Here is a 24,860-nt window from a genome sequence, read left to right on the forward strand (position 1 = left end):
TGTATATAGACTCACTTGTAATTCCTTCAGTCATAATGTCTGTCATCTTACAGCAGGATGAAAGCATCCTCATACTGAGTTGATCCACCACCAACACCTGGGAGAAAATATTAATCTGAGTATTAGCTGGTCAAGAAAGTTCGTAGTAATTGTTGCTTGATGCCATGACAAGACAAAATAGGACTTCAGTAATACTGACAGAATACAAGTCAGTGGGGTGAATGTTGAGCTAACAAAGTCATAATGGTTGGTGGTTCCTCTGAAAGAGGTAGAAATCCATAATTTTCAAGTTCCAAGATCCAGAAGAGCTACACAAATTCTAACTGACCTCAACAAAAATCTTATTTTGAGGCATCATTTTGATGCAGTGCATTTGTGAAAAAAAAATCAATTAGAAACAAGGCAATACTAATCAATACATAATTCTCCCTACAGGTTGCATACCAACTTAATTTTAAAAGGAAATGTTTTCTTGTATTTTTTACAGTGGCAACATGTTTGACACCTCTGGTATAGAAGACATTCTAGGTTCTCAAAAAGCCAGAAGAACATAATTCCTGATTACATTTCCCAAACTTTAAAGACCTTGAATTATAAATTCCATGACTAGCAGCTTAGTTAGTCATTAGGGAATTATTTTCCTAGTTCTACTCTTTTTAATGTACACTATGCTACACAAATCTTGTGTAGAGTGCACACAAAATGTCTTTAGGTCTATGCGTTCCCTTCTGTAGTAGAAGAATGAGCAAATGATCAGAAAGTTCTTAGGATATAACAATTTTTAGATTGGCCAATTTAATCATTGGCATACTAAATATGAAATCTTTGTCTAAAACTCATTTATTCAATGAGTTGATATACTACTGGAGGAGTAGAACCAAATAAACATTAACATTCTTGTTATAAATTAAATGAGAAGGAAGATATGAAATGAAAGGATAGCTCAAGTTCTTATTGAAAAGGCAGATAAAGTTTTTTTCTTTCTTTCTCATGATTTTTTTCCCCTTAGCTCTAATTCTTCTTTCACAACATACCAATGTGGAAATACGTTAAACAAAATTGTACATGTACAACCAGATTGGTTGTTTTTTACCAGATTGGTCGCTGCCATGGGGAAGGGGGAGGGTAGGGAGGGTAGCAGAAAAATGTAGAATTCATAATCTTGCAATTGGATAAATATTGAAAACTACCTTTGCATGAAATTGGAAAAAACTAAAAATTAATTTTTTAAAAAAGCAGATAAAGAGAATTCACATATATCAACCCATTAATAGGTAGCATATTTTGTTATAACAAAGAACTAAAAATCAAGTGAGTGCCATAATGATAAAATAAATTAGGAAATGTAGAATAGAGTTGTGCTCTAAGAAATGACAAAAGGAATAGATTCAGAGAAACCTGATTTTGTGTGCACCCTACAGAAGATTTGTGTAGAATAGTACACATTAAAAAGAGTAATTTATACAATATATATAAAAGTAATTTATACAATGACTACAATAACATAAAGGAAAATTACTTTAAAGAGCATAAAATCTCTGATCAATGCCCTAAACCTGAGGAAGCATAATTCTGACCTCTAAATATATGAGTTATAGACTAGGTTTTAATGTTTACCACTCTCACATGAAGCCTATATGGGATGGTTACTCCTTAATCTGACACTTGACCAATTACCATATCAATTGTTATCATCTGGAGTTCTTAGATAATCTAAGAGCATATGTATATATAGATAATCTAAAGTACACACACACACACACACACACACACACACACACACACACACACATATGTAAATACAAGGCAAATAGGGTTGTGACTCACCCAGGATCACACAGCTAACAAGTGTCTGAGGTCACCTTTGAACCTTGGTCTTCCTGACTTCAAAGCTAGTGTCCTATCCATGGAGCCAGCTGCCCCAAGTATACATTTTTGAGAGGACCATTGTGTGAATTTGCTTTGTTTAACTAAATATGTTTGTGGCAAAACATAGCTTTTAGTTACTTTTTTTCTTTTTCTTTTTAGTTTTTTTTTTTTTGCAAGGCAATGGGGTTAAGTGGCTTGCCCAAGGCCACACAGCTAGGTAATCATTAAGTGTCTGAGGCCAGATTTTAATTCAGGTACTCCTCACTCCAGGGCCAGTGCTCTATCCACTCTGTCACCTAGTTGCCCCTTAGTTACTCTTTATTGTAAATTCCATATAATCAACTAATTCTCACAGGATGCTTTCATTAATTTTTTTCCAAACTCTTATATGCACAGCCAATTATAGCTGCAAATCAATCCTGATTTGACAAGTGGAGTGGCATTCCAATCTACTTACTCTTTTCCCAATAAATTTATTGTCATTAAATCTTATATATGATCCAGTGTTAAATTATTTCTCACCTTCATACAAATTATATTCACTAAATTGAAAACTCAGCTTCAGCACCAGTGTTTTCAAATAGTGCTATCTTTTAGCATTTTGTATAGCTTGTAAGAAGTGAAACAATGTTTGATTTCACAAAATTCCATAAATCACTCCAATCAATTTCATGTTTTAGAATTTCACTTTAAATTTTACTTTTTTAAAACTAACTATCCATGATGAAGTCATTTATTATAAGGCCAATTAGATGCTTCTAATAAATCAAAATAATTTTAAATGCTTTCATATTCATTTTGTCTGATAAAAGATCTAAGTTCTTATGTCAAAATAAATTTCCCAGTAACATATTCCTAGGAAGAGAATTCAATTAATACTTTTATTAATTGGAATCTTTAAACTTTATCTGACAAATCAAATTTTCAACTTGAGATTTCTAAAACCAATCTGCATTTTTCAGAGATCTATTTAGTACATTGTTTTTAATTTTTACACTTTCTAATTGTTGACTGCAATGCACTGAAAGTAATGAAAATTCTTCAACAATGTCAATCATTAAAGAAAAGTTTTAGAAGAACATATAGTCAATTCTCAACTTTTACAGGAGTAACATCTTAGAAAATAGTATCAAAGTCAAAAAGACAAAAATTGATATATAGAACCTATGAGAAATAGGAGGTTAGGTCCCCACAATCACCAAAAACTATAATCTTTCACTTGAGATTACTGAAAATACTTTTCTACATAGAACTCATTATAACAAAACATTAATTCTGATAATATACACTTTTCCTAACATAGCAGCCATGAAATAACCCATAAAATATGCTACACAAAATTTTAAAAAGTAAAAGGCAAAACATTTTTTCATTAGCAATTTTCTAAAATTTTTTGTCCTTTTATGCTAACAATATCTAGAATTTAGATGAGTGTCCAACCTTTTAGCTCTTCTGGGCCAATAGGCCCAACAAAAATTTGTCAAGGGCATACAGAATTAAATATTTAACATTACAATGTAACCCATATTAATAATGACTATAATAATAAAATATAAAAAGGTCTCATGAATAGAACCCACTACATGTGGTTCATGGATTGGACATACCTGAAAATTAAAAAAAAATTTATTTCAGACAATAATATACAGCTACAAATCTCCCTAGTTTGGCCTGTCTCTGAAAATCAAGAGAGGTTTCTGGGACTTTAGTCACTACTGCTAGAAGCTGAGATTGATAATGCATTGAAATCATCTCCAACATTCCAGTTCTACAAGGGAGTACTTTACAATACTAGGGTAAACAAGACCATTGTAGCACTTAGTAGGATACCAATTACTCCAAAAACTTGCATACATCACACCTCTCTCATTTTTTCTACTATGCACAGTTGGGAATGTGCACATTGTCAATTTAAAAGTAAAAATGAAGGGCAGCTAGGTGGCACAGTAGATAGAGCACCGGCCTTGGAGTCAGGAGTACCTGAGTTCAAATCTGGCCTCAGACACTTAATAATTACCTAGCTGTGTGGCCTTGGGCAAGCCACTTAACCCCATTGCCTTGCAAAAACAAAAACAAAATAAAATAAAAGCAAAAAATGGAGTTATTTAATAAAATCATGAAAATGTTTAAAGTAACAAAAATTAAGCACAAATGCTAAAGATTAATTGTAATCTCTTTGCCAAACCAGAATAAGAAGAAAAAAGATAAAAGTACATCTAAAATGTAGGATGTGATTGACATACAGCAATATCAGCTTGCAAACTACATGTACATTTCAGGCCCAGTACTGGACCAACTGAATTCTTTATATCTCAGTATTCAAAGAACTAGACAAAGAAGTGGAAATGGTGATTCAAGGTGCTAAATGAGACATAATTTTTAGACATGGCCAATGTGTGAATGTTTCCTTTAGTAGGTGAGAGTTGAAAGGGTGAGAAAATTGTTTTTTTATTGAAAAAATTTACTTTTTTAAAAAAAAAGATAAACTCCTGCTTTCAGGTTAGAGATATCACAGTTTTTTGCATACACTGGAAGATTAATTTTCAAGAAAACATCTTCAAAAAGGGGAAGGTATCAACAAGGATGGCCAATCATCTGCTTATTTTTCTCATGTATATAACATTCTTATGGTGGCACAAACCTGTAATCCCTGCTGCTGGAGAAGGCTGAAGTTAGAGGATCACTTGAATGTAATTCTTATCTGTGAGGGACTGTGTCAATTGGCATCTACACTAAGTTCAGCACTGATATAGTAAACCCCTGAAAGGAGAATATGGGAATTTCAGCTCACCTATGAATGGGTAAACCAGTCCAAACTGGGGGCTAAGCAGGTCAAAACACTCATACCCATCAAGCAATGAGATCAAGATTAGTAGGATAAGGAATTCCAATCTTAAAGAAAAGACTGAGAAAGACTATCTTTCACAGTTGATTTTCTATAGCAAACTCTTTATTCAAAGTCATATGACTGACTGAAATCTGAAAAGAACATAAAATTATACTGTCTACTGTTTCTTGGTTACAAAAACATAATGACTCAGGACAGCAAAATGAAGCTTTAAAGATTCTTTCCCAACAAAAAATCTTCCATGCAGTGATAAGATCATATAAAATTCCTTGGTAGATGTGACTACCAAAGGTAGTTTTATGCACTAATCATATAATAATAATATCAGATGAAGAAAAAAGCAAAAAAGACATATCCTTGCCAAAGATGTCCCCTTACAGATCATGACCTGTACAAAGTACAAAGAGAAAAGATTATCCATGGATGATGAGATTCTCCAGGTGCTCTTGTTTAAAAATAGCATTGAGCAGAGGGTGTACTGAGCCTCAGAACACTAGGAATTCATCTCAATAAGATCCATAGCCACTCAAAAGAGATCTACCTAATATCTACACAAGAAAAACTGTATCAAGTATAAATATATCTTAAAAATTAACTATAGGGGTGGCTAGGTACTACAGTGGATAGAACACTGGCCCTGGAGTCAGGAGTACCTGAGTTCAAATCTGGCCTCAGACACTTAATAATTACCTAGCTGTGTGGCCTTGGACAAGCGACTTAACCCCATTTTGCCTTGCAAAAGAAATATTAACTGTAGATAGATAATGAATTAGACAAAGAATTGAATAGGAAAGGGTAGAAAGCTGTGCTGAAAAGAATATTGAATCTGTTTCTCACTGTGTGACCATGGGTAAGTCATCTCTTTGGGCCTGTTTCCTTGTCTGTAAAATGAAGGTCTTGGACTAGAACAGAGGCTGCCAAGAACTCCCAAATGTGGACCAAGCCAAATTAAAATGTGACTGAGAAATGTTTAGTAAAATGAATAAAAATACAATGTAACATAAATAATATTAATTTGTGTTTTTTTAAGTCAATGTACAGGAATTTAAGTCATTTTGGAGGAATTCTTTTTTTTTACTTGAATCTATCATCAATATACTAGATAATCTCAAGCGTCTTTTCTAATTCCAAATCTACTATCCTATAAAGAAAGCTAGATGATTTCTAAAGGTATAGTAGGAATATACATAAACTCCACCCTGAGTCTTCCACACATCTAAAAAATACATTAAACCAAGAACTGAGTGAGAAATTCAAGAAAAAAAATCACACTGAAAGCAACTTAAACTGTCTTTGAGAAACAGTAATAAAAACCTTTATCTAAGTAACAAACTCACTTAAAATAAGTGTTCCAAATAGAATATAACAAAAATGTTAAAACAAAGTAAAAAACTGAAGAAAATAGAAGAAAATGTAAGATATCAAAGAAAAAATAATGAAACTTGAAAACTGACTGAGGAGAAATTACTAAAGAATCACTGGAGGGGCAGCTAGGTGGCGCAGTAGACAGAAGCACCAGCCCTGGAGTCAGGAGTACTTGAGTTCAAATCTTGCCTCAGACACTTAATAATTACCTAGCTGTGTGGCCTTGGGCAAGCCACTTAACCCCACTGCCTTGCAAAAAAAAAACAAACCCTAAAAAAAAAAATCACTGGACTCAGAATTAATTAAACAACAAACAACAACAAAAGAATCACTGAATTATCCTAGAACCATGACCAAAAAAAGAACCTATAAATCAGATTTCAAGAAATTCTAAGAGAAACCTCTCCAGACCTTTTAGAACCAGGGGACAAAGTAGAAAAAAATATAGAAAAATTTTTTCTATAGAAAAAAATCTAGGGGCAGCTAGGTGGCACAGTGGACAGAGCACCGGCCCTGGAGTCAGGAATACCTGAGTTCAAATATGGCTTCAGATACACCTAGCTGTGTGGCCTTGGGCAAGCCACTTAACCCCATTTGCCTTGCACACAAAAAAAAATCTACCAGTCACCTCCTGGGGAAAAAAATTAAAACTCCCAAGAATAGAAGAGCCAAAATCAGAGCTTCCTCTAAGTCAAGGAAAAAATACTGCAAATAGTCAGAAAAAAAGAGAATTTAAATAATGAGGAGTCACAGTTAGGATTACACAAAACGTAATTACTATACCTAAAAAAGGAATGGAGAACTTGGATTACTATATTCCAGAAGGCAAAATACTTAAGTTTAAAACCAAAAATAACTTTTTCCCATAAAACCAAGTATAATCCTAAAGAGGAAAAAAATATTTTTGATGAAACAGAGGACTACCAAGTCCTGATGAAAAAGACTATAATTGCACACAAACTTTGAAATACAAACACAAGAAACAAGAGAAACATAAAAAACTAAAAAGAGTGAGCAATCACAAGGGACTAAAGAAGGATACAATGTTTATTATCTAATATGAACCATCATCAGGGTCAGAGAGGGAATCTAACTGGACAAAGAGACTGGAAATGGTTCTGTTATACTTTAATGATCTTAAAAGAGGAATGGAAGGGGAATGAAGATGAATACACTAGAAGAAGAAAGAGAAAGGAAGGAACTTGGGAAAAATTATCTCACATAATTGGCTCAGATATGTAGGCTCAAGTAGAAGTCTACTCAAACAAAAAAGAAGAGGTGAAGAGAGTAGGCAACACTTAAACATCACTCTTATCTGAATTGGACAAAGGTGGTTAACACGTTCAGAAATATATCTCATTCAACATAGAAATAGAAGGAAATGAGAAGAAACAAGAACAAGAATAAAAGAAAGGACAGAATAAGGGAAGGATGAATCAAATGCCAAACAAACTAAGTAAGGATATACAAACTAATAATAGCTCTGCAAAAAATTGGAACCACAGGGAGTGCTGATCAATTGGAAAATGGCTGAACAAGCTATGGTATATGAATGTGATGAAAGACTATTTTGGAGAAATTATGAAGGAGATGGCTTCAGAAAAAGTAGTAAGTAAGACTTGTATGAACTGATGAAGTATAAGCTGAGTCGAACAGAAAGAACAAATTATACAATAAAAGTGAAATTCTATTGACAGACAACTTGGAGGGATTTAAAAAGCCTATTTAACTCAGTGATCATCTAAAATTCTAGAGGGCTCATGATAAAGCAAGCTCCCAATACCTCCTAATAGGTGATGGATTCAGAGTAGTCTAAGACTTTTTTAAAAGACATGGCCAATAAAAAAATTTGTTTGATTATATATATGTATATATTTTAAATGGGTTTTTAGAGTTTTTTTTTTCAATGGGAGTGGGAGAGGATGAGGTAGAAGGGGAAAAAAGGCAGATTTTCAATGATTTAAAAAAATAACTTGAGTAAAAGGAAGCTGGCTTAATTACAACTAGGACATTTTAAAATGCTTTCAACTATTCCTACTAATTCCAAACCATAAATTCATTTTTTCCCAATAATAAATTCTTTTTTTTAATTAAAGGGGCAGCTAGGTGACAAAGTAGATAAAGCACTGGACCTGGAGTCAGGAGGATCTGAATTCAAATCCAGCTTTGATACTTACTGGCTATATGACCCTAGGCAGGTCACTTAACCCCATTTACCTTGGCCAAAAAAAAAAAGAAGTAATTTTTTTCCCCTCTTATCTTCCCCCCACAACTGGAAAAAAAAAGTAAAACAAAATACTTGTAACAAATATGCATAGTCAAGAAAAACAAATTCCTGCATTGGCCAAATTCCAAAAAATATTTCTCAATCTATACTTTAATTCCATCGATAAAATGTTTCAGCTTAAGTTCTTTGGAATCCTGGTTGGTCACTGTGTTGATTAGAGTTTCTAAGTTCTTCAAAAAGCTCTCAATAAAACTATATGGATAGCAATCAAAGGACTGTACCATATCCAAAGAATTAAAGTTGTAAATAAAACAAAGGACAACAGAGAGAGATGTTTAATGGGTTTAAATAAGCTGGTGTATTTTACTAACAAGACCTGTACACAAAAAGTAATGTAAAAACACATTATCAAGAAAAATGTATATAAAGAAAAGGAGGTTGGCTAGCCATGTAATTAGGGTAAAAGATAATGACATGAGTGCTGTACCAGTACACACAAAAATAATGAAAAACATAGAGAAAGACCTACAAAGCACTGCAGAGTTCCTCTGTGGATCACACCAAAGGAAAAGGAACAAAAAAAAGATATAATCTGTAGCAAAAGGAAAATCTGTAGCAAAAGAAATGCCTATATCAATGAGCTCATGGGTACCTAAGAATAGTAAAGATGATTTCTTTAATCTGTACATAAGCTTTCAGAATGAAAACAATATTGTGAATATACTATTGTGAACAGATTTCATAAATATGTGCATGCTCATTCTTGAAATTCCAACTCAGCATCCAAACTTCCCATAATATACCTCAATTCAAATCAGTAGAAGCTTGACATTGTAGACCCAGGTTAAAATCAAACCTAAAATCTTTCCTAACTGCACTTAGCTTAGTTGCATGAAGCTGTACTTACTGCTATTCTATTTAACCAAGGCATATCAAAAGAGGGAAGCCCAGAGACCCCTGTCCACTTCTTAAAAATATCTAGGTCCTCAAGCAGAGGGCAAAGGAGGACATCTTTATTCAATCCCCCCCCCCCCCCAAACACCCAGCCAGATTAGACTGGGACACTTATTACCTCAGTAAAAGACAGAATAATCAGCATTTTCTTAAACAGGCTCCTGAATGTTGCTCTAGCAGCAGTTCTTGGAGAGTAGGCTGAGATTCCTCAAAGTACCTGACTGAGAATCCTTTCAGGGGATCCTTGAGGTCAAAATTGTTCTCATAATAATACATTTATGATTATAAAGTATATTTTAATTTCTAATATGGAAAATGCAATAGATATAAATCATAAACAACAGCTTTTTTTTGAGGATCTTCAATAATTTTTAAGAGAACAAAGGAATCCTGAGATCAAAAAGTCTGTACACCACAATATCTGCTTACTGTTATTCCTGGCTTAAGATTAGGGTGGTTGGAAGAGGATAACTGAAAATGGGAGAGAAGTGATAATTATTTTTATGGAATTCACTTGGGTACCTTAGTCATTTCTATGAAGACAACTGTTCTAGTTAGCTCATTTGATTAAAGAATGGTGCTAAATAGCTTGATTTCTAGTTCTCTATTCTGTGGTCACTGACTATAGGACTAGTATCTCACAATGCACTGTGGGTAGCTTCTGGATACCCTTTCTACTAAAAACAACTGATCTTGCAGATCTTGTTTTCTCTGTGACTGAATTGGTATGGACTTAGGACAAGAACTGCCTCTCAACCACTACTTCTGTGAAGATCCAAACCACAGTGTCTCTTCAACCACGATCATGACATATAAAGAATACTTTCTTTTCTTCCTTAATCAATGATATTTTCAATTAGTTTTTTAAAATTAAATATTTTCTATACTTTAATTATCAGTATTATTTTTTAGTTTTTAGTTTTAGTTTTTTTTGCAAGACAGTGGGGTTAAGTGGCTTGCCCAAAGTCACACAGCTAGGTAATTCTTAAGCATTTGAGGACAGATTTGAATTCAGATACTCCTGACTCCAGGACTGGTGCTCTATCCACTGCACCACCTAGCTGCCCCACCAGTATTATTTTTAATACAATTTCTACTAAAGTCACTTCCAAATCCACTTCAATACACAAAAAATATGCAAACAGAAATCTTCTAAACAGAGTTTGAGTTTTTCATTTACCTCCTCTAGGCTCAGTATCTGTTACAAAACAGTTTGCTTCTTCTCTTCAAATATAGCCAAAAGCTTCTTTTTTTTTCCAAACTCTCCCTCATTAACATTGATGTCAACTTACCCTAAGATTCCCAATTCTATTGTTTTACTTACCTTCCATTCTCCCTTCTTTTTCACCTTCCTTATCACATCATGCATAATTTCTTTAAAAAAAAAAAAGAAAAAACACATATTAGTTAATTAAAAAGAACACGTACACTTACCACATGGACTAAGTCACTTATTTTCTCAAGGATAAATACATGCATTTCAGTTTACCTGAGGACTTCCCATATTCCACACATATTAAAAATGCCTCTCCTTTCCCCACTAAGTAGTCAATGAGAGACAGTCAAGTAAAATGTTTTAACAAAAGAGGAAACCACAAATTGGTAGATGCATAAAGAAAATCTTTCTTTGGATGGAGAAAGAAATGATTGGTGTGGAAGGCTAATAAAACTTCAATTGCTAGAATATCTGACCTCTGTAATTCTATAATTCTTATGTATATAGAGCTTTGATTTTACTTTACTTTATAGAGCTTTTAGCTTACAGGTGCTATATTTTACCACACTGAAAAATATAAAGAGCAAAATTTTTTTTTTAATTTTTTTATTTAAGGGAATGGGATTTAAGTGACTTGTCCAAGATCAGCTAGGTAATTATTAAGTGTCTGAGGTCGAATTTGAACTCAGGTCCTCCTGACTTCAGAGCCAGTGCTCTACCCACTATGCCACATAGCTGCCCCCGGAGCAAAATTTCTTGCTATAGAATGCAAACATGAATAAATACAATCCATATGCAATTATATTAAAAAGTAAAGTCTTTATCTCCCTCTCAGGACTTATATTACGGATTTACTCTTCCTTCCCTATGGAATATGAGGTAACATTCCACATATGTAATCCCAAGGAAAAAAATGAAATATCTCTCTGAAGTCTCTTATTCAGCACTTTAGAAGCCATTCTCTTGGGAGATAATTGGAATGTAACCTGTTAGGGTTAACTGTCCCTTGTTTTTTTTTTTTAATAATTCCTTAAATCAAGTAGATAGTCTCTCCCCCTTTTTCCAAAAATAATCTCATAAATCTTCCACCTAAAAACTCAATTCCATAGCATGTGGCAACATAGAATCTTTTATATTCTCCTTGTTAGCCAACCTTTACTAAATCAGAGAACATTCTAACCTATACTCTCAGGCTCCTCAACTAATTATTATGCAGAGATCCCAATAATAAATCTAGAAGCCAAACTTGCAGGTAATACCTCACTGTCCACCAATCACCATCATGGAACTGCCAAAAAGAAGGGCATGTCAGGGATGGGACTTTTTCCATTCAGAAAGGAAAAGTCATCTTCAAAGCTGTGATATCAATCTATCATGAGGAACAGTCACATCATCACCCTAATCTGGACACAGGTTTGAAGGCCCTCTCCCATTTCCAGACAGCCATAAAAAATAATTTTTTAATAAATGTCCTTTGGATATGTAAGTTTTGTGTAGGTTTTCTTTTCTTCTCCCTGATGTAGATGCTTGGATTTCTCCACAAATACTTATTTGAAGGGACATTTGTCACCATCTAAAGGAAATGAAATGAGTAAGAAACAGTAAATCTCCTCATTTTAAAATTTCTCTAACTTCCCTAATTCTCTAATTCAAAGGCATAGTAGATAGAGTACTCATCCTTTCAGAATGGAAATCAGCCCTCAGACACTTATGAGCTGTGTGACCTTGGGCAAATCATTTAACCCCTCTGCCTCATTTCCTAATCTGTAAAATGACTTGGAGAAAGTAATGGTAAACTACTCCTATGTTTTGTCAAGAAAACCCCAAACAGGGTCACAAAGAGTTGGATATGACAGAAATGATTGAATAACAACAATAAATTCAAGGAACCCTCCTTATTCTAAGTGCCACAGTGAATAATGTCAATTTGGAAGGGGGTTAATTTTTATTAATACTTTTGTTTTTATATCACCTTCATTTCCCAATCCCTTATAAAAAATAAAAAAAAGAAAGGAGGAGGAACCATAATCGGACAAAACTAAATGTCCTCTACCTCTGTAAAAAAAAGGGCAAAATGTACATGCTGCATCTCTTTTTTGAAGCCAGCCTTTCTCATATGATTTAACACAGCATTCAGTTTCCATTTTCTTATTGGCTGGTCTTTCCATGTATATTGCTACAGCAATAGACAGGCTGTATTCTTGATTCTGATACTTCTCAGAAGTAACAAGGTTTAGCCTAACTAAATTTGGAGTTGGTAGCCTTAGGTTTCAATCTTGCTTTTTTTCCATTTACTAGCTATGACACTGAACAAATCACTTAATCTCTTTAAGCCTTAGTTTTCTTATCTGTAAAAATAGGGTTGAACTAGAAGGCCTCCAAGGCTCTTTCAGCTATAAATTTGTGATCCTGTGAAGTCTGCCTGTTCTCTATATACCGGCTGGTTTCTTACAATAATTATATTCAAGTACCATAATTTGTTTAGCCAGTCCCCCAATCTATGTGTATTTACTCTGTTTCCAAGTCTTTACTAAAATTTACCAAAAAAATTATTATTAATATTTTAGTATACATGAGAACTTTCTATCTTTGGGAAATTTAACTAATGCTGGCCTCTCTGGGTCAAAGGACTCACAGTAAATTTGAAAGAAAGTTGAAAACCTCAGAAATTTTAACAACTGAGTCCATCTAGAGCAAGTGCTGGGGCAGGATTCAATGGATGTTAACATCGAATAAGTCCCACTTAAGATGGTCCCTAGGCAGAAACACTATTTCTAACATCTATTTAAATACTAGAGTGAATCAAAACACCCCTAAGTCTTAAAGACACACCTTGCAAATGGGTAAAGATGACAAACAATGGTAAAAATCAATATTGCTGATGCTGTGGGAAAAAAACCTGCATTCTAATACCCTGTAGTTAATGATGTAAATTGGTCCAAACATCTAGGAAAGCATTTTGAAGTTATGTGACTAAAATATCCATACCCTTTAATCCAGAGATCCCTTCACTAGACACATATCATAAGAATAAAATTAAAAAGATGGTCCCGTATCATACCAAATATTCATACTAGCATGTCTCTAAACATTACTTAATATTAACAAATTGAATGAAAAAATGAATATGAAGAAAAGAGAAGCAAAGGAAAACTTCTATGAAGTAAGGAAACAAGAATTAATTAAGCTCTTAATCTGTGCTAAATCCTGGGAATACAAATACAAACCAAAAACCATTATTGCCCTCAAAAGGCTTACCTTCTAATGGGGAGCAAAAGGGTAGAGGAGAGATAATAGACAATACATCAAACTGAAAAGTAGAGGCCTGGAGGTAAAGAATGAAGATATCTGAGCAGGGATGTGGTTTTGAAGTCTCAAGACAGGAATGGCATCAGGAGTAGAATGAAAGTCATACTGGGTCCCCCCTAAAAATGGAGGCTCTAAGGAAGCTCACTAATAGGATAAGGTGGCAAGTCTTACAGAAGGAGTGGAACTGATGCAAAGTGAAATGTACAGAACCAAGAAAATACAGTAATAGCAAAATAACAATGATTAACTGTGAAAAACTTAGTTCCTCTGATCAAAACAATGATCCAAAATAATTACAAAGGACTCGTGATGAAAATAATATCCATCTCTAGAGAAAGAACTCAAAGAGCACTCTGAGTGCATAATGAAGCATATTTTTCCACTTTATTTTTCTTATGGTTTTCCCCAATTTTTTGGATAATGCAAAAATGTATTTTTCATAATTCCATACATGTAATGGGTTTCATATTTCTTGTCTTCTCAATGAATAGAATAGATAGAGGGAGGGGAAAGGAAAATAAAAATTTTTAAAGAAAAGTTTTAAAAAATATTTGAACCCATTTCAGGTACTGTATTTTTAAAGTATCCAATTATTTTTGAAATATGAATAACAATTAGAAATCATTTTTATCTAAACATTAAAACTTTCCCTAAGGAGCTCTATTTGGTCAAAGTTTTTAGTTATTCTGCATAATTTCATAAAAGTAACAAAATTACATTTATATTTTTTACAATTCAGACTTCACAGATTTAGACTACCTTTCCCCAGTTAGTTCAAATTAGGGAAATCTTTCCACAGTTACAGGTATTTGACAAAAATATTTTGCTGATTATACTCAATGAATTCAATTAATTTTAAGACAGTTTGATACAAAAGCACTGAAGTTGGAAATCAAGAACCTCAAATTCTAGCTCCGATATATATTACCTATGCAGCTATGGGAAAGTCATTTAATGTCTTTGAGTCTCAGTTTCCTCAACTGTAAAATGAAAGGTCTGAATACTGAGGATTCCTACCACTTCAAATTCTTTGAGTTTTAGACGCATAGTTTTCTTTAAGCCACACTAAGAATGGGAGAGTAAAGGGGGTTATAATTTTCCTAATCTTAGTCACTCCTAATCTCAAATGGCATTTCTTACATCATGACTTTCTTGATTACAAGAATTAACTTATTTTGTATACATTTTTTGTATATACTCATTTCATACATACCTACATGTGTATATCATATGATGCTGAGCATATCACTTAAACTCTCTGTGCCTCAATTTTCTCACATGTAAAACAGGAGGACTGGACTCAATACCCTAAGTTTTGTTCAAGCTCTAAATCTACACTTCTATGAACTGTAGTGAAGTTCTTCAAAATCTACAGAACAGCTAATCAATGTTTCCTATGAGAAAAAGCAGAACCAAACATCAGCTGGGTCCTGCCTGGTAGATGAGGAATGAACAACCTGCTTTAGGTACCCCTCACAGAAGAATGGAATCAAACCATCTAGGATAGGATATTCATTACTACTTCTCAAAACTGACAAGTTCCAAGTTCATAATGGCACTATTTTAAAAGTTTCAATGTACTTTTCCTAGAATTTGATTAGTAGAACCACAGAGATCTTTATTTCCAAATAGTCTGGAAAGAGAATAATATTGTGAGTAAGCAATGGCTATTCCTGTCTCGGCTCTACCTTCTTCTTTTCAATCACTGTTTTCAGGCAGCTCATTAATTTTTAAATTATCTCATCTAGATCAGTTTTTTTAAGCTAGTTGTTTTTGGCAAGAGATAATATAAATTCTCTTCTATTTTCAATTTTGTTCTAATGTCTCTTGTTGTCTCACAGATTCACTCATTCCATTTTAGGGAGTCCATTACTTAAGTAAGGTTTACCACCTCCTTTGCTAAACAGTTTATTTTGCTAACAATTTTTTCCTCCTAAGTGTTTATTTAATTTTCATTGTTTGGTTTCAGTTTTTCTAGGAACACTTCTAGACCTTGTGACCAAGTCATCTTTTTTCAAATGAGACAATATCTATAAAGTGCTAGTAGTAGGCACTTAATTAATACTTCTCCATTTTTCTGAGTCCTTAAAGGGTTGTTCTCTCCTGTGTTTCTGTTTTGTATGACTCTGACTCAACAAAATTTTTTTATCATGGCAAGTATCTACACCCTCCTGCACACAAAAATGGTGCAGTGGAGCTCAGTGTTGTCCTAATCTGTATTAACTGGACCCTATCAGTTTACATTTCCCCCGGTATAACTGCCCTAAGAATGCTGGCATCATTTAGGCCTTCCCTATAACTCTCCCAGTTCTGAGCACTGTCTTCTTCTAGATCCTCAAGGATGTCTGAGATAAGTGGTCTACAAACTTTTCAGATCCTATGTGATCTCTGCAGAGCTTTTCCAGCTTCCATTTCTTCAGTATACTTAGCAAATAACTTGCTATCCTGGACTTCCTTTGTGGAACACTCTGGTTTTCCTGACCCAGTGTGTTATACAGTCCAGGTGTCCTTAAAAAAATCTCTTGTCTTTGGTGATAGGCTTCACAGTTTGGAGGTCAAGTAACTCTTCTGGTAAGATTCTTAAGTGCCTGCAGACTTCTGTCCCTTTGTTAAATCCTAGGCTGGATAAAAATACTCTAGTTTCTTTTTTGATTTTTCAATCATTCAGTCTGGTGCTCTTTTATTAATCTCTGTTGGAAGATCTGTATGAAAACTGGGCTGTTTTGCTCCTGGTTCAAGCAACTGTCTTAACCAGAAATTCTATCCTTTTTTTTTCTTAAGTCTTCTCAAAGATAATTTAATATTGTGTAGATGCCTTTGCTCCAAAGTCATTTTCAGCTAATGATCTATTTATTCTTCCATTATTTTTTTTTTAGGTTTTTTGCAAGGCAATAGGGTTAAGTGGCTTGCCCAAGGTCACACGGCTAAGTAATTATTAGGTGTCAGATTGGATTTGAACCCAGGTACTCCTGACTCCAAGACCAGTGCTTTATCCACTACACCACCTAGCCACCCCTTCTTCCATTAATTCTTACCACTGGCTCATCAGCACAGAAACAACTTTTCCTTTTTTAAAAAATTTATTTATTTTTTTGAATTTTACAATTTTTCTCCTAATCTCACTTCCCTCCCCCCACCCCACCCCCAAAAGGCAGTCTGTTAGTCTTAACATGAATTCCAGGCTATACATTGTTCTAAATTGAACGTGTTGAGAGAGAAATCATATCCTTAAGGAAAAAAAATAAAATATAAGAGATAGAAAAATTACATAATAAGATTATGGTGTTTTTTTTAAATTAAAGGTAATAGTCTTTGTTCAAACTCCACAATTCTTTCTCTGGATTCAGATAGCATTCTCCATCGCAGATACCCTAAAACTGTCCCTGATTGTTGCACTGATGGAATGAGCAAGTCCATTAAGATTGACCATCAACCCCATGTTGCTGCTATGGTGTACATGTTCTTCTGGTTCTGATTATCTTGCTCAGCATCAAGCAACACTTTTTCTAAAACCTAAAAACAAAACAAACCCTAAAAACAAAATCTAAATCACTAAAAATTAGGAATACAGGCTGTGTATTTCTGGAATATGCTGAATTATATTATTATATATTTGGAATTCCTAGAAATAAAGAATATTCCAAATCCTAGAATTGGACATTAAGTTTATGTACCATTTTGTAAATATTTAAAATCCTAGAAATAATATATAAGAGTTAGCTCCTTTTCTATAAACAGGCATATCCCTAATTTTCAATTCTAGGAACCAAAATATATGCTAAACTGCATCCCCTCACTTTCCAAATATATTTATATATTTATATTATTAATATATATATTATTTCTAGGGTTTGAAATACATGCAAAATTGTGCATATCCTTTGACTCGGCAATACCAACACTAGGTCTATATCCCAAAAAGATCAAAGAAAAAGAAAAAGGACCTCTGTGTAGAAAAATATTTATAACAGCTCAATAACCCCAGAAATAGAACCCTACAAATAAAAGAGTCCATTAATTTTTAGGCAGAGATGAAGTAGAGATGATCCCATCATACAAAACCATATTAATAACATCTGCTTCATTTGTTTAGAGTTCATTCTGCTTCGTCCTTTCAAAAATATAATTTACTGATATATTTTGCTTTTGCATAAGCTACATTCCCTATATCCCTCTTTTCCCCATTCTTAAAAAGTCATAACAAAAGACTTTGATGAAAAAAATTCATCAAAATCAATCAATATACTAAAAATATGTTGTAGGCAATGCTCCGCTTGATCTCTACTTTGCAAAGGACAAAAGAAATGTCTTCCTACTATCTTTTATTTAGGGTCAAACTTAAAGTCTTATAATTGTGCAACATTCACCATCAGTTTTTTATGTTCATTGTTTTATTTTACTTTATTGAAGTCATTGTGCATACTGTTGTCTCTACTTACTGTACATCGGTTCATATAAGTCTCTACATGTTTTTTGGTACTCATCATTTTGTTTCATTCTTAGGGAAGGCAGAGTACATATTTCAAGGAGACATCATATGATAAAATACATTGTCTGTTAATAAGTATCTGATTTCTTTGACCTTAGAACTACATAGCAATGGAATTATATGACAGAAACATCCTAACCTTCTGATATTTAGGATTTGAATTACCTTCTACATTTGGGAGGTAGTTAAAACTTCAGCTCATTACTATGAATAACTGATGTATGAAATGCTTAGCCTTAGCATCACATATACAGAAAAGTTAGGCATCTTTCATAAATTTTATAGTGACTTTTATACTTTAGAGAATTTTATCTTTTAAACAGTTCAACTTCTCTTTTAGAAATAAACTGAAAAATTCCTTTAAAAAAGTCTTTTTTGGGGGGAGAGAATTCTACAATCTAAATGTTTAAACAACAGAATTATTATCTTGAGCTTATCATGTCTCCTCACCTTAGATGTCCCAATTATACAAGTGAAATAACTTTACTTAGAATCATAAAACTTTAGTGCTGGAAGTGACCTTGGAGGCTAACCAATCTAATCTTTTCTTTGAACGAAAATTATTTATAAGATTTTCACAGTATCTACAAATTGCAAAAATGAGCAAAAAAAATTTCACTATCTTCTAAGTATTAAGTTTGTTATATATAAAAACCAAAGAATTATTCTACTTGTTTTGAAACAAAGTCCAATCGAAGTCACCTAAAGTATATTTCAAAAAAAGGCTACTCTTCAAGTGGGACTAAAAAGTAATCTCTCTGAACAAATATGCCATATCTATTATCTTTTGATTACTATAGATTTAAAATATTTCTAACACAAAAGACACCAGTTATGAACAAGTTAGTCTTCACATAAAGCAGTAAGTACTGGAAGGAGGGTACAACACCACATATGTGTTAAGATAATATGAAAAAAAGGATTATCATTTTCCATTGACAGTAACTATAGCCATATGCACAAGATCAATTTTGTGCCAGCTCTATTTTCAGTGCTACATCCTTACCACCTCCAGAGGAATGTGTTTTTCCTAATGCTGTCCCTTTTAGATAATTCTGCAGTATTTTTCCAGTGTACTGCAGAGTCCAAGAACAGGTACTTTGCTACTGGCTATGGTCCAAGGAATGGCAGACAGGCTATCCAGTCAGATCCCTCTCAGACCTTCAGATGTGTTGTTAATAGATCTACTGTTTCATATCAGAGAACCACAAATTTCCCCAGGTACCATTTATTCTATGGGGCTGACAAACACTTTGGGTATAGGGTAGGCTACTGTATCAGGGAAAAAGCAATTAGAAAAGGAAAGTACAGGGAAGTCAGTAATTCACCAACATGGATTAATGAGCTGCTCTAATAAAACAAAAAAGACAAAGAGACTAAGCCTCAAAGAAACAAGAGGGGTAGGTCATCTACTATCAGAAATAGCCCCTAAGAACAGAATCCGGCTCCTGGAAGGCTGCTTTCATTAAGCAAACCCTTATGATTGTTAACAATATATATGGCCACCAGGAAAAGGAAATATCTCTAGCCAACTCTTCCAAGTTCATGTACAGAAAAGAGGTGGAGCAATCTGGTTGAATGTTTTAAATACAGAATTTAAGGGTTTTTAACTAAAATACTCAGATCAAAGTTCTTTTCCATGTGTGTCTTTCACATGGAATTTGTGACAATTTACAATATCTTAATTTCTCAGAACACTCCAGTATACTTATTTCCACAGAGAACAGAATAGTGATGAGACTCTTTAGATCAATGGCAACTATAATGTAGTTCCAAAATCACATATCTGTGAACACTATTTTATTACCCTACTACTTTAATGAAGAAATTTCTCACTAACAGAGCATATATTTATTTCTAGCATTTATTATTTTTTTTGCAAGGCAATGGGGTTAAGTGGCTTGTCCAAGGCCACACAGCTAGGTAATTATTAAGTGTCTGAGGCCAGATTTGAACTCAGGTACTCCTGACTCCAGGGCCAGTGATCTATCCACTGTGCCACCTAACCGCCCCTTCTAGTATTTATTTATGCATTTATTTATTTATTTATTTATTTTTACTGAAGATATTATTTGAGTTTTACAATTTTCACCCCAATCTTACTTCCCCCACCCCACAGAAAGCAATCTGTCAGTCTTTACTTTGTTTCCATGTTGTACACTGATCCAAATTGAGTGTGATGAGAGAGAAATCATATCCTTAAGGAAGAGACAAAAAGTCTTAAGAGATAACAAGATCAGACAATAAGATATCTGTTTTTTTTTCCCTAAATTAAAGGGAATAGTCCTTGAACTTTGTTCAAATTCCATGGCTCTTTATCTGGATACAGATGGCACTCTCCTTTGCAGACAGCCCAAAATTGTTCCCGATTGTTGCACTGATGGAATGAAGGAGTCCATCAAGGTTGATCATCTCCCCCATGTTGCTGTTAGGGTGTACGGTGTTCTTCTGGTTCTGATCATCTCACTCAGCATCAGTTCATGCAAATCCCTCCAGGCTTCCCTGAATTCCCATCCCTCCTGGTTTCTAACAGAACAATAGTGTTCCATGACATACATATACCACAGTTTGCTAAGCCATTCCCCAATTGAAGGACATTTACTTGATTTCCAATTCTTTGCCATCACAAACAGGGCTGCTATAAATATTTTTGTACAAGTGATCTTTTTACCCTTTTTCATCGTCTCTTCAGGGTACAGACCCAGTACTGGTATTGCTGGACCAAAGGGTATGCTCATTTTTGTTGGGGCATAGTTCCAAATTTCTCTCCAGAAAGTTGGATGAGTTCACAGCTCCACCAACAGTGTAATAGTGTCCCAGATTTCCCACAACCCTTCCAACAATGATCATTATCCTTCTGGTCACATTGGCCATTCTGAGAGGTGTGAGGTGGTACCTCAGAGAAGCTTTAATTTCTAGCATTTATTTTTAAAAGACTTTTAATCTCAAATTTTTTTCCTGCCCTTCCCCCATTAAGAAGGCAATTAATCTATCAAGTATAATATGAAATCAAAACATATCCACATTAGCTATATTGCAAAAATAAATAAAAAGCAAGAAACATAAAGTAAAAAAGTATGCATCAATCCATACTAAGAAATTAATCAGTTTTTCTCTCTTGAAGTAGCCAACATTTTTCAACGGGGTCCTTTGGAATTATCTTGAATCATTAGTATTGATCAGAGTCTTTCACAGTTGATCATCAATTAACTCAGTATTTAAAATATGTGTCTAATACTGTTCATGTTGCTGTGTGAAGGATTTTATCCTATAGGGTCCAGAAATAGCTATGGGTCATGTAAAAATATAATTGAAGGTGTGGAAGTTTCCTAAATGGAGCAATGATCTCAAATTCCACAAGCTATCTCTGACTCTCCGGAACAGAAAATAATACTTTGGAAACAAATACAATATGAAAAATTCAATAAAACTAAATAATCTTTTATCAGAAACTTGATAGAAGGAAGATGGAGGTAAACATATTATACACTTTAAACAGACTGTTAGGTAATCTACTTATATTGAGTTTGTGTTATTTGAGAAATTCATTATTTCCCTAAATGAGGGAACAAGGTAAGCTTGGAACAGCAAGACCCAATTAGTTAAATCTCTTTGTAGCAATTTCATTATTCTCATTCTAAGGTTTACATATTTCTTTTCTAAAACAAAACCTAAAAATCTGTATGCCGAAGTATTTTTAAAGACTATTTCAGGTCCAATTTTTTTTATTTTTGATTAGTACCAGTGCTCTATCCACTGTGCCTCCTAACTGCCTCCAAGATTTTCTTAATCAATCAATCATGAGGTTAACCTAGATTTGATGCAATCATTCCATTAAAGTATTTGATTTAATTTTCCTCAAAAGCATTCTTAGCTAGTAGACAATAATGATGCATCCTTGAGTTTTAAGAAGGTAGCTTATTTTTCATCTTCCTATGAATTTTCATAGCTAAATCATTGTTCACTACAGATGAGACTAGTTTAAAAGAAAGTACAGATTTGCATATCAAATGATCTTTGTCCACTCTATTATCTCTAATAAGGTATTATGAAATGTGCTTGGAGCAAATAGTTTTTTTCCTTTCTTCTGATTTCCCATCTCCCCTGATCTTCCAGAAGTGATCTCTTTCTTCTTTAATCTTCTGTGGCACATTCATTGTTCCTTTCTTATGTTTTGCATATATATATATATATATATATATATATATATATATATACACACATATATATAGTAATATATATACATATATAGTAATATATATACATATATATATATATATTACTAATGTATTTGTTCCATTTCCCCTTTTAGAATATAAGCTTCTGGAGGGCAGGGAGTTGTATCTAATTTTCTTTATCACAATGCCAAGCACAATCTTTTTTGCAAATAACAACCACCCAATAAAGTTCAATAAATTAATTCAAAAACAGATTCATCTCTGGTATCATTATAACTCAAGAAAGATTACTCACTGGCCCAGAGTGGATCAAAATTAACCTGATCAAACTGGATGAGATTTCATTTTAAGCCTGAACCAAAAAGCAAACTAATTTTTCATATCTTATGCTCACTATGAGAATGTGTTAGAATACAATATGGAAATAACACTGTATTCAACATTTACAGACAAGAGACAATCTGCCATCTCAGACATTCCTGGCTTTGCCTCACCCCTACCATCTGCCTTCCTTGTTTTTATTCTAGAGCTACCAAGCAGTGCTAGAAGAAAGTCTCAAAGAACTAAGCAGGATGTAAAACCCACAGACCTTTGGATTTTGATTTTTCAACATTCCTTCTCAAGTCATACATAAATGTTCAACAAGTGACTAATCTAGAAGACAAGAAATCCTTCAGTAAAGCAGATTTCATGAGGAATAGCTAGCTATGATTCCCAGCCATAGAGAGAGAATACAGGTCCAGGGTAGGGTGGGTTTTATAGCTCCAGGTCAGACTAGAGTCAACTCTTACTAAGCAATTGTTAAATTTTCAATATGAGTATTTATTTATACCTCAGAAATTAGAATATGTAAAAATTGGGTCTTAATTTATTGTCTTGCTAATTGTCTAAAGAAAGTGATAGAAAAATATTAAAAAACATACATTAAATTTAAATGTATTCTGCTATGGGAGAATCAGTTGTTAAATATCAGCATGCCCATGGCCAGGGACAAAACTAGGCCATGATCATTCTTGAATTAAAGGATTCTTAGGAAAGTAGTTTAATTTTTAGGAATCTGATTCCAGAATACAACCTCTTATTTACAGAATTATATGCCATGAAAGATCATATATAGTCTGTGTGTATGTGTGTGTGTGTGTAGAGAGAGAGAGAGAGAGGTTTAAGATTGGCACAGCACTTTATATAATTTGAGATATGCTAGCTTGAACCCTTGCAGATACCCAGAGAATGAAATAAATCTCTTTTTTGTGAGTACATGTTTTATTTTATGAATTGTGTGCTGTCTGAAGAAAGCACCTTCTTTTCTTTATGGGCAAAATATAAACACTTAATGAGTTCTATATTGCTTTCACAGCTGGAGTTTTTTTGGACCTTGGCTTTAAGTAAAAGATGAGGAAAATATCTCCATACATAACTGATATTTAATTATTCTGCTATGTATGAAATGAAATATTTTTAAAATCAATGAAATAAGCACCTATCACAATTACCATCAAAGTTGTAGGCATTGCCCTCTCCTTGTCCACTGACATCCACCCATCTCCCCAATTTATCCAAAATCACAAAGCTAGTGAACAATAGGCTCTTTAGAATTTGACCAGTTTTCAAGAATAAAACAATCAAAAAAATTCTATTTTCCAGAACTTTGGTTCTATTCAATTTAATAAATGGATTTTTAAGTACCTTTGTTCTAGGACTTCCAGGAGTCGGCTAGGGCAGTTTCATAAAGCAAAGATTTGATTACCAAAAGCTGAACTAGATATGAACAAGGGCCAAAAGGTTAAAAGAAAATGCCTCCCTTACCATTTCACTATTACCACCTAGCCATTTCTTATTTTAAATAGAAGGAAAATAAATAGTTGACTCATTTATTTAGATGAATCATTTCCACTAAGGAGCATAGCATATAAAGATCATGCATGTCAAACAGCAGGAATCCATGCTGTAATTTTATAACACACAGTACCTTTTTCTTAAACCTACATAAGAGTGAGAGACAATTATTTTTTGTATTTTTCACAACTATTTCTCAATCTTCAAGAAACTTTTACTTCTCCAGTACGAAATGTACTGTATTTCTCCATGTATAAGATACATCTTTAAAAAAAAAAAATTAGGGTCTAAAAACTGGGAGTATCTTATACAGTGGCTGGAGATTTTTTTTTACTTGCATTTCCCACTTTTTCATGCTTGTTGTCTTTGTACTCCTTGTTTCAAATTTGTTACCAGTATATTAAGTTACATTTTGCCCTGTTCTGCCCAGAAATGGCTCAGAAAATATTTTCATACAGTGCTGAATTCAAGTTAAAGTGATCCAGTTTGCAAAAGTGAATAGAAATCATGCTGCCGAACATCAGTTTGCTCCTCTTCCAACTGAGAAAATAATCCAAGACTGGCTCTGG

The 24,860-nt window shown here is 33.7% G+C and overlaps 1 protein-coding gene across 2 annotated transcripts in view; it reads right to left on the reverse strand.

Moving 5' to 3' along the window:
- Positions 1 to 24,860, reverse strand: part of STXBP1 (syntaxin binding protein 1) — a 93,802-nt gene that overhangs the window by 49,761 nt on the left and 19,181 nt on the right. For both annotated transcript variants that reach the window (XM_074211111.1, XM_074211110.1), the window contains exons 2-3: positions 10,588 to 10,637; positions 16 to 97 (exon numbers count right to left, since the gene is read on the reverse strand). In XM_074211111.1, the coding sequence (XP_074067212.1) occupies positions 16 to 97; positions 10,588 to 10,637 (132 nt within the window). The remainder of the gene's footprint in view (positions 1 to 15; positions 98 to 10,587; positions 10,638 to 24,860) is intronic.

Source organism: Macrotis lagotis, chromosome 1, assembly GCF_037893015.1.
Source record: "Macrotis lagotis isolate mMagLag1 chromosome 1, bilby.v1.9.chrom.fasta, whole genome shotgun sequence".
NCBI classification, from domain to species: Eukaryota; Metazoa; Chordata; class Mammalia; order Peramelemorphia; family Peramelidae; genus Macrotis; species Macrotis lagotis.